At 32.2% G+C, this 11714-nt stretch overlaps 1 protein-coding gene across 1 annotated transcript; it reads left to right on the forward strand.

Annotated features, from left to right (window-relative positions):
- The first annotated feature begins 3597 nt into the window (after positions 1-3597).
- On the forward strand, positions 3598-5258 carry LOC21385969 (transcription factor MYB102). Its single transcript, XM_010098494.2, has 3 exons — positions 3598-3893; positions 4033-4162; positions 4268-5258. The coding sequence occupies exons 1-3, from the start codon at positions 3761-3763 to the stop codon at positions 5142-5144; spliced, it is 1140 nt and encodes a 379-aa protein (XP_010096796.1). The 5' UTR covers positions 3598-3760; the 3' UTR covers positions 5145-5258.
- The last annotated feature ends 6456 nt before the right edge of the window (positions 5259-11714 follow it).

Below are 11714 nucleotides of genomic sequence, written 5' to 3' on the forward strand. Positions count from 1 at the left end.
TAGTTGCACCAAACTATAATAATTTGGCTGGGCGTCGCACACCAACCATATATATATATATATATATACACAGAAGAAAGAGGAAAATAAGTTAAGATTTGAGATGAATTAAAATTAATAGGTCAATAGTTTATATAAGTTAATAAATAGGCTAAATTACTATTTTTGTTCATAACTTGTCTGGTTATGAACCATAACTTGACAAGTTATTGTCCATAATTCACAATTTTTGTCCATAACTTGTCTGGTTATAAACCATAACTTGACAAGTTTGTCCATAATTTATCTGGTTATGAATCATAACTTGACAAATTATGCCATATTAATTTTTATAACTAAAAATTAGCCTATATACTTTCTTAAGCTTTTCATATTGACCTATTTTCTGCTATTTGTGTGTGTGTGTGTGTGTGTGTGTATTGATGAGGAGATGGAATATGCGTTTTAGGTAAGTTCTTATTATATTCACTATAATAAAAAAATGAAGGAAAAAAATGATAGGAGGGTAGAATAACTTAATTACATTGATGGTCTATTTCAAGATTAGAAAACAACAAGGACAAAAATTACTATTCATGGTGTATTTTTATATACTATATATCCCACATGACAATTAGCAACCTCATGCCATAAAGTCAATGAAGTTGAGTTATTGATGTTTTGCTTGACAGTGGATCAAGTGTCAAATGACTGACTGAAAGAGTGGGACATATATCCTTCTTTTTCCAAAAGAAAACAAAAATTAAACTCTAAATAAATGGTAAAGTCAAATTGAATATTACCCCTGCTTAAAAGAAAAGAGTTAGTATGGTCTTTTTTCCATCCAATTTGTTGTACGTTTTTGCCGATTAGTTGTTGCTAAATGATATTAACATTCTTTCATTTGGGGGTAAATCTTATTGGTTTAAACTATCGATGAAAAGGTAAAACTCAAATCTACTATATATCCTAACTCACGAAAACCTGAACTTATAACGTAAAATTTATCAATAAACAAATGTCTCTAATGTTAAAGTATAAAATTATTGTTAGTTTACATCTTAATAGTTTAAGCTTTTAGCTTAAGTTTTTGAAATGAATTGGTAAACTAACATGGTATCAGAACTGGAGGTCTTGAGTTTAAACACCCGTAATTATACTTTTTATCCATATTTAAATTGTCATCATGTGTTGGGTCTTTAATATAGTCTCGGGTTTAAATATTCACGTGTTGAGCTTTTTAATTAATTTACTTACACGATTGTCCATTGTTCAGCCCACACGTGAGGGAGAGTGTTAAAGTATAAAATTATTTTTAGCCCATATCCAATAGTTTAAGTTTTTAGCTTAAATTTTTAGGATGGATTGGTAAACTAATATCTAAGTTCAAACCCAAAACTATAAAATGCATTCCCTATGATTTTAAATCATCTAAAAAGTTTTTTTTTCTTTTTTCTTTTTGGTTGAATTCTGATCAAACTGACAATATAAAAAAAACTAAGATGTTCTAATTAATGACACTCTATTGTTGCATGTCTACCATAAGAACACCCATGTAAGGGGAAAAAAAAAAAACGAACCACTGAGTTTGATCAGAATTCAATACGGTGCATACTTTTTAGATGATTAAAAAGTACCGAGATATTCTCTCCTAGTTCAAAATATTTGAGAGCATTTATCGTGTTTTTGTAAAACAAAGAGTTACTTTTTGAATTATCCATTCTAACTTGTCTTCAATTCCTAAAGAGATCAGGAAAAAAAAACCTTATGAGCTTACAATCAGGCTTATCTTAAGCTGTATTTCAGGAAGCTAATTATACGAAACAACTAAATATCCATGGAACCCAAATTTCAAAAGTAGAAGTTACAGAAATTTGATAAGTTACTTCCATATATAAATATAGGATTCTATTAGATCTTAATCCCGTAGACGTTTGATTCATAGATTTAGAATCATAATTTAAAATTATTCTCAATTAACGTGTATTTTTTATGAGAAAAAATATTATAGCGAACTACGAATTAAATCTACTAATCAGACGCACGTTTAAATGCTCTCACATTTCCTTAACTGTGAAATAACTTCTCAACTTTGAAATTGTACAGCTAGTATTAGTCTAATATGATATAAACTGGTATATATTCAGCGACAGCATTTATGTTTTGAGTACCTCTCATCATATCATAGAAAAATAATAGGAAGAAAAAACATATTCGACATCCTTGACAAAAAAAAATTATAAAAAAGAAAGGAAGAAAAAAAAAAAGGAAATTAAATCTAACGACACGACGTTCGATTGAGATGAGATAGACAATTGGTGGGGAAATCATCTTGCTCATATAGTCGTAGGCTTCCATAATAAGACAAATTAATCAAACTGCTTTTTACTTGCTTTGGTTGTTTTTATGCTGACTAAAACTAGCAAATTTTGCAGATGCCAATTTAAACAACATATAAAGGATCTTCCCTTTTGTTGGGGGGGACTCGAATTTTTTTTTTCCTAAAGTTTTTCTAATTTCTGATAAGTTGTGGAGTATATCCCAGAAAAATATTTATAGTACAAGCAGTTCCAAGGAAAAAAAAAAAAAATATTATACCATCCTTATCTTTTCTCTTTTTTTTTTCAGTTATTTTTAGTTCAAAAACTTATCCTAAAAATTTAATTGGGGCAGAAAACTCTCATTATGTTCATATACGTACAATAAATGCTCCTATAATTCGGCAAACACGGAGCTCTATTATTGCCCATCTTCCATTAAATGCTCCTATTTCTCATCATCAATTTCCTTGCATTTAATTATTAATATTATTTGATTTTCTACTAATTGACCAACTGTTTCTTCTTCCTTTCTTTCTTTCTTTCCATTTTTTTTAACTGTCGTCCGTACAATCACTAATAGTCAAATGATACAAATTGGTGCAAATACTAAACTAGCCTTCCAAACGTGCAACTCTGAACACATACTTTTGCAATAGAAGGTCATCTTGTGAGGGTAACATTAGTCATTTCCTTACTAAAACGTTGGCCCTACTATTTAGTGTGAAGGAGACGCCGTGAAAGCGCTGTGAAGTGAACAACGCCATATGTAATAGTTTCAAAGAAGGGAAGAAAATTGATATTAAAAAAAAAAAAAAAAGACAGGAAGAAAAAGAAAGAAAAAACAAATAAATCAATTAAGGCTAAAAGTTTAAAGGGGTACGTGGCAGTAACCCACGTTGGTTACAGCTAATATGAAACCACAAAGGCAGGAGTGACACGCTCCCGCCGGAAAACGATAGCCCTAATAACATCTCCATGAAATATATAGCTAGGGAAGATATATAAATAAACCCCATAAAATTATATTTAAAAAAAAAAAAAAAAAGCAGAAGAAGAAAAGATAGTGAGTGATAGAGAAATTAGATGGTCATGGGAGTTTTTATTTATTTTTAGATGGTCAGAAGAAGAGGTACAATTTTTCTCAAAGGAGAAGGGACACGTCGCCATATATAGCGATAAACGGAGGACGGCACCGAATCCTTTTGACTTCTCATTGTTTCTTACCCTTAATCCTTTCCCTTGCTATTTATACCAAGTACGTTCTCATAGGACCCTACTTCTCTCTCCCTCTCTCTCTCTCTCTCTCTCTCTCTCTCTCAACTCTCTACTAATTCAAAATCTTCCTCTCTTCTCTCCTAATTCCTTAATACATAGCAAAGCAAATTATACTTTCTTAGAGGATTATTTAAACTAAACCTGCTAGGCTAAAGATTTTCTACATACCAAAAATTAACTGCACCATGGGACGAGCACCTTGTTGTGAAAAAAATGGTCTCAAGAAAGGGCCTTGGACTCCGGAGGAGGACCAAAAATTGGTCGATTATATTCAGGAAAATGGCTACGGAAACTGGAGAACACTCCCTAAGAATGCAGGTATGTGTGTGTGTATATATATATATATATATATATATATCATTGTGAACTTGGTCGTTATAAATTTGCATGGCGAAGTTTGTTAATGATTTCTCTTTTTTTTTTTTGGTTATGTTTATATATATATATATATATATAGGATTGCAAAGGTGTGGAAAGAGCTGCCGACTTCGATGGACAAACTATCTGAGACCAGATATCAAGCGAGGGAGATTTTCATTTGAAGAGGAAGAGACTATTATTCAGCTTCACAGCATATTAGGCAACAAGTAAGCGTAATTATAAATTTATAACACCTTTCTGTAGAATTATACGTGGCACTTTAGAAATTAATTAATATAATATGTTTTAACTTTTTTTGGCTACATTTGAAGGTGGTCTGCAATTGCTGCTCGGTTGCCGGGAAGAACCGACAACGAAATCAAGAACTACTGGAACACCCACATAAGAAAAAGGCTTCTCCGAATGGGAATTGATCCGGTGACGCACAGTCCACGGCTGGATCTCCTAGACCTCTCATCAATCCTAGGCTCTTCTCTCTACAACTCATCATCACCACATGATCAGATGAACAACATGACGAGGTTGCTCGGACATCCCGGTCACATAGTAAACCCCGAACTCCTGAAGCTAGCCACTTCTCTCATGTCATCAACTTCTCACCGTAACAACCATAACAGTTTCTTCCTTCAAAATGATCATCATCATGACCAAAACCATATTTTTGGTGGTATTAATAATAATTACAACAATCCCCAATTCCAACAACTTAATGTCCAAAGTACTAGTACTGCTGGTACTAACCAGTATAATTTCCGAGCCCCACTTGATCATCGCCACCATCATCAAGAAATCCAAGCCTGTCCCACTTTGGAAAATCCCAACAACGTTGACCTATCAAACCTCACGAGTTTCAGCTCTCCAAGCTCCCAAATGAGCGAGTGGCAAAGTAGTACTTTTAATGAAGACTATGTTCCTTTGTTACCAAGTTACAGTACTGTTTGGGATCCTAATTCGTCTGAAACCTCGGCAACTTTCGGCCAGTCCAACCAGAACAATTTCGGTTTCGCTACGACGTCGGTTTTGTCGACGCCTTCTTCGAGCCCCACGGCGAGGTTGAACTCGAACTCGACGACGACGACGTACTTGAATAGTGGCAGCACGGAGGACGAACGTGAAATTATTAGCTACTGCAGTGACATGTTGAAGTTTGAAATCTCAGATATCTTGGATGTTAATGAGTTCATGTAATTTTAATAATGTTTTGGAATGAAAGGAAAGCTCAGGATTAAACTGATCCAAGAGAGATCGATTTTTTTTTTTTTTCCTTTTCTTTTCTTTCAAAGTTTCTAGGTCTTGGATTTTGTGGCCGTGTTATTGATGCGTGTAAAATTTGACTAATAATTTATTTGTTTTATCTTCGTAAGCTTACTGTATTGGGAAGAAATAAATCTAGCTTAGCTAGCTCCTTAGTTTTTTTAAATGGGAATTTCCATTATTGATCAAATGACATGATATTGTCCTTTTCTTTTCTTATCATGATCAATATGTTATTATATATTTTACATAAATGATGATTTACGTCAATGATAAGAGACACGTGAATAAACTATTTAAAGGATCTTTTGAGCTATGAATTAAATCATATATATATATATATGAATAAGAAAATCAAATTACCATAAATATCTCCGAGTATAAAATTATGCTTTTTTTAATACGTACTCACAAGAAGTGCACAAATTTAATAAATGTAAGCCCTTCCCTAAATGGACGATGCGAATATCGTTATGATATATCAGTGAATAAAATATTAATATTCCCCTCTTAAATTAATAGAACACATTCAACAAAGACAAGCACCGCTTAATAACTTAGCATAAAATTTTGAACACTTCACTAAGTGGTATTAGGTATGATTCATTCAGTACTATTAGTCGGAGTAGATCATAAAACTTTAGCATCTCGAATGTAATTAAATCATGATACAAACTCAATTACTACTATATATATAATATATATAGAAAAGCTATTTTTTTTCTATATAGTTTACCTGTATTTGCTAATTAGAGAAAAAAAAAAGAAGAAGAATTTTACGGTATTCACATTCATCTTTTTGGAGCTTTTGACGGAAAGGACTTACTGCTTGTACGTGTATTTAAACATGTAATTAAAATCACATCAAAATAAAAAAATTAGGCAAGAACTTATAGAATTTGATTGAACAAAATTGAAAACCTATATATAATATAGGTTTCATAGATACCGACAGTGATTGCCGGAGAACGGAAAGCCGACACCTGTCGATCCACCTGTAAGGCTAATTGTCGTTTTCACGTACTAATAAAGTAATAATTTGGATGGGGGATTATTTATCATTGTAATGTGAGTTTGACGAAAATGTTAGATACGTGTCGAGAGACAAGCGGCGACCATTGTTACGGGGACCACTTTAAAATAAAGCAAGTGTTTTGCTTTATTAAAAATTACGGCATGGGTCTTGTGCTTGTTTTGTCTCCTTTATCCTATATTAATTGCCTCACAATGTCAAAACAAGGAACCTAATGTTGATGACGTCATCTTTCGGTACACGTGGACTCAATAATGCAGAGGTGGGGCCCAAAGTTTGGGGCCTGTTGACCACTTGAACGGCCCGCGGTTGCAAAAGCAAGGGGAACCTTTTGGGTTCTTATCCGGTTGGGTTTCGCTTTTTGACTGGAAGAGTCGATCGGCGATTATTGATTAGTGGCCTTTTAGCTAATCATACCTTTAATCCATCAGGTGATAACTACACATGTTCATTTTATTAATTCGAGCTTATAATTTAAATTTTATTATAGTAAAAAATTCTTAATAAATAATTATATTTAATTTTTTTATTATAGTAAAAATCTCTCACATAAAGTCACATCTCAACTTAAATTAAAAATTTAAATCAACGAACTAAACGAGCCTTAAATAAACGTAGAAAGTACGGTATTAGTTTTGAAATTTTAATGCCACATGACAATATCTTTGTTCCTCTATTGTCTTTGGCCTTTTGACTTTGTTATATTATATGCTCCAAATTAAGCTGGTTTCACTTATTAATTAATTAGACATTGTATAGACATGAGAGAAACGAAAAGTTTACACAACTAACGCACTAAAAATGATTGATATGCTCTGTCCAAAAATTTTTCGGTTCGTCTCAAGTTTACACACTTGTCTCAATGTTGCTTAGCAGTTTTGGCATTAAACGTACCTCTTTCGAGAGTAATTTTGAGTACGGAAAGATCAAAGGGTTTTGTTTGTAAATACATAGAGCTTGCCTATGTTTATATCATAAAAAAAAGATATTAGTATTAATTAGTTTTGCAGACGACTAATTAAAGCACAGGAACTTGGATAATATTAGTGGAATGTGCACGTTAGTCAGAGACTTAATTCGCAATTAGACATAAAAAAACATATTAAAATTAGCGAGCGAGTAATTGGTAAAAGAAACTATATGTAGATGTATGACTCGAATTCCACTAGCTACCACCAAACCAAAAATTGGAAGCAAATTCAAAAGGTATTTTCAAATTTCGGCTATGAAATGAAATGCACAAATGTGCGCTTTACATCTTTTTCATGCAATCTTGATCCTTAAATCATCAGCTAGCTCACACTCACCATTCATGGTCGCGTCGTCACAATATATATATATATATATATATATTGGTGCCTTAATTCGGCTTGAACGTAAATCTTTTCAACCCACAAGGAAACAAATTTGGTGTCTCCTATGGCGGGTCCCATGTTCATGATTTATATGGTCGTTTCGAAAATATGCTGTGTTCTTATATGATTATATTTGTGTCCCACTGTCCTCGGCTTAGGAATGTCTTTCTCCACGCGTCTCTAGACTCTAAAATTACGCCCACTCTGCAGTTTGCACATGCAATGTTAAATTTTGATCTGTCACATTGAACTCGTTGCTCTTTGAAGAACGAGTTTTTTTCCTTCATTTAATTTCAATGGTTGAATTATCTCATCACCATCTTAAAAGGGAAAAAAGACACACACACATATAAATATATATATTACACATTTATGTAATTTACAGTTAAGGATCTCCTTTTTTAGTATGATTAATAATTCATTTATGAAACATGTAATATATCATATGTATATCAATGCATGCATGTGTGTGTCTATATATGTAAGTAGCCACCGAACTGAAAGATAATCTTTTGTAGACAGAAGGCTTTTTTTTTATTTATTTTTTTTTATTACAACGTGGCTATTTATTTTCTAAAACGAGTAGTGCATATAAGAAATTAATGCGATTATATGTTATGGTCAACTATTGTCAAGAAAAACAACAACCACAAATATTAAGCGTCAATTTGATCGCCAAGCTAGCGAGAGAGAGCCTAAACTTGCGTACGTCCAGTTAAAATTACGGCCGACTCTCTTCAAGGTCAAAGAGATCGTCAATTACGTAAGCTATACGTCATTTATCCTGCAAACCAAATTATTGCATTTACACAAACGAAAAAGTATGAATTTCACGCCCCAATATTGACCTTACAATCAAATTTGTTTCTTGATATATCTCATGGTCACGTTGTAAATATAGTAGTGAGCTTTTTTTATTGAGATATTAGAAAAAATAAATTATTAATAATTTTTTATTCTTAATCATTCTGTATTAAAACTTATCTATTTTATATTTTTTTAATTTAATATAATTTTAATTTAGTTGAATTGATCAGAAATTTACACTATCGACGACATGATTAGCCTACTAAAAAGAACTCTCATATAATGATCATGTATAAAAGCTAGCAATGATGATGAAAAGATCAAATTTGGATCCTTATACGTGTCCGAAGGCGCAATATTTGATCTCATATGAACGGAAGTAGAAGACAAATTTTGGATATAAATAGTACGGCTACACTTTGAATACCAGCTAACCGACCATAATACAAAAAGGACAGATCATGAGACCCTTCACTTCTCAACATCTCGTTTTCTCTCTCGACCGCCCAAAGAAAAAGCTCTTCATTGTTTTGAACAACTATTTAAAGTTGGTTTGTGTCTTTGCGTGCGCAAGCTTTTTCTTTTTTAACGCTAACTTCTACGATAATATATATATATATATATTTTTTCCTGTCATCTGTCATGGTATTTCCATTCCTTCCAATCACTTTAGAAATCTCAGAATCCACTAATAAAACAAAAATATCAATGGGCTTAAGTTTTCGCTTATACAACCACATGTTGGTGGTTTCTACAAAAATATTTATACCATTGCCATTTGCACAATCACTTTAGAAATCTCAGAATCCACTGATAAAATGAAAATATCAATGGGCTTAAGTTTTCGCTTATACCACCACATGTTGGTGGTTTCTACAAAAATATTTATACCATTGCCATTTGCATGTAATAATTTCCTTGTGTTTCCTTATCGGCACTATTATGTAAGGAGAAAAATGTGTGCGCTAAAACGGAAATGGCTAACGCCAATGGCCAAATGGGGCCTGATCCCGAAAAATTTTCATTGTAAAGTGATGCCCCAGATTGACTTAGGAGCTGTATTTTGGAGGCTAGCTAGCTTGATTAATCTTCGGATTACTTGGAAACTATTAGTTTCAAATTAAGGAATAAGATATATTAGACTTATATATCATTTGTCCATTTTTGCGGCGTTGTCCTCTATATAAAATTGATTGCTTCACGGTAATTGATTTTTTTTTTAAATAAAAAATAAAAATATAAACTGGGGGTGATTTAAAAGCAGGCAAAAAACCATTTTGTCACCTCAACAGATGTACGTATATGTTCCAAGCTTTACTTGCAATGGCGCGTCTACAATTCATGCACGTCACTTTTTACTTAGGAGTCATTCACTTCGTAAATTATACTCAAATAAACTCAATTTGAGTGTAAAATTAGGCCGAATTATGCGTTTACTAAACGCAACTTAAATTTTAAACTCGAGTAATAACTCGAGTTGGTGAGTTTCATCCACTCATTATTTTCTCATTACTCAAGTTTAGTTCTACAATGCAGATTGTTCCTACAAAAAATGATACTTCTTTGTAATTAGAATTTAACTTTAATACAAGTGAATATAAAACTCAAGTTTTAAATGTTAAATCAATCTACTCCTAACTCAAAGTCTAAATTAAATTTAAAATTTGTGTAACTCATATTCACTTTTTTAACTCAAATCAACAAATTTAAGTTAGTGAGGTGAACACATTCTTATTTTCCCCTCATTATCATCTGTTATAATTGGTCTTTGTGAAATAAAGTAGACGCTCTCCTTTTTTGTTGAGTGGTTTTACGGTCGGTCACTTCAATGAGCATTTTTTCTCTCTTTTCTTTTCTTGAAGTAAAGTTAAACCAATATAATTTGTTGATCATTTAGGAGATTAGTTTGTCAATAAAGTATGCAAAATTTAGTCATTAACGACCAAAAGATCAAATAAAGAATGACACTCCTTTAACAATCATTGATAAAGAGAGATCACACAACGAGTGACACTACACATCATTGTAGAAATTTCTATACAACAAATAAACGGTTGATTAAGTTGTAGCATTAAGTTTTCAGCGGACCCTTTAGATTTTCCCTTAATAATTAGGTGGGCAAAATATGTTGGTATATTTAAAGTGTAAAAGGTAAAATAAACACTATCAAACACGGAGTCTGTTAGAATATTGAGTTGATTGTGTAATTAGTTCTTATTGCTCATTTCTATTTTTAAAGTGATGTGTTGTAATATAAGTGTGAATATATTTTGTGGGTTAATTATAGAGAATTGATTAGTTGTCTAATTGGTAGCCTAATTTATCATGATTGATTAATTCACAGATTATATTCTTAGAAATCATCCCGACATATACCCAGTACAATTGTTTGTAAAATTATTAGTAAATGGGATGAAAATCATACTCTTGATCCGTGGACGTAGGCGAAATTGCCGAACCACGTTAATTTTTGTGTTCATTCATTCTATTTTTTGTTTTCTCTTATTTATTATTATTTTCAATTTGGTATGAAAGCGGAAGATCCTAAATTTAAACCCCCGTAATTGCACTCTTTATCCTCATTTAAATTGTTATCACGTGTTAAGTCTTTAATATATTTCAGACTTGTTATCAAATATTCATGTGTTGGGTTTTCCAAATAATTTAACCACACAATTACCCATTGTTCAGTCTACACATGAGGGAAAGTGTTAAAATATAAAATTATTGTTGGTCCACCTCATAATAGCTTAAACTTTTAAGATAGATTGGTAAACTAACAGAGTCATATAAAGAATATTGGGACACATGTCCTCATTAAAAATCCAGAGCAAACCACAATCTTTTATAGTATTCAATATGTGCCCTCATAATTTGTCAGTTTTTTCACTTAATTTCTTCTTCTTTTCACTTGTCATTCCTAAAATAGTGTGACGGACGGAGAAGCGAGTGCAATGTTCTTTTACTTTTTTTTTTCTTTGTTAGATAACAATTTAGTAGTAAGTACCATGCATATTTTACTCTCTTTGTTTTCTTTTTTTTTTCCCCTGTTTTCTTAATTTTCGTTTCTTAACTTATAATTAGTGGTATTCGTTTCTTCTCTCCCGGCCCTCTCCTTCTCTCATTATTTCTTGCTAATATTTAGCCTAATACCTTGTACGCTTTCCGGTGCACACTCATCACTTTTTTTTAATTTTATATATTTTTTAGAAGCATACATATGTATTAAACTTGAGATCGTTATTTTTTTTCCCCTCTAATCTTATTTTTATTCAGAGGCGGAGCTATTAAGAGACGAGTTGGGGCTGC

Source organism: Morus notabilis, unplaced genomic scaffold (assembly GCF_000414095.1).
Source record: "Morus notabilis unplaced genomic scaffold, ASM41409v2 Scaffold2060, whole genome shotgun sequence".
NCBI classification, from domain to species: domain Eukaryota; kingdom Viridiplantae; phylum Streptophyta; class Magnoliopsida; order Rosales; family Moraceae; genus Morus; species Morus notabilis.

What these genes read in the sequence shown, in the direction of transcription:
- LOC21385969 (XM_010098494.2), top strand. Translation starts at nt 3,761, where the DNA reads ATGGGACGAGCACCTTGTTGTGAAAAAAATGGTCTCAAGAAAGGGCCT. An exon ending in AACACTCCCTAAGAATGCAG is followed by an intron (nt 3,894 to 4,032) that starts GTATGTGTGTGT and finishes ATATATATATAG; the next exon opens with GATTGCAAAGGTGTGGAAAG. An exon ending in CACAGCATATTAGGCAACAA is followed by an intron (nt 4,163 to 4,267) that starts GTAAGCGTAATT and finishes CTACATTTGAAG; the next exon opens with GTGGTCTGCAATTGCTGCTC.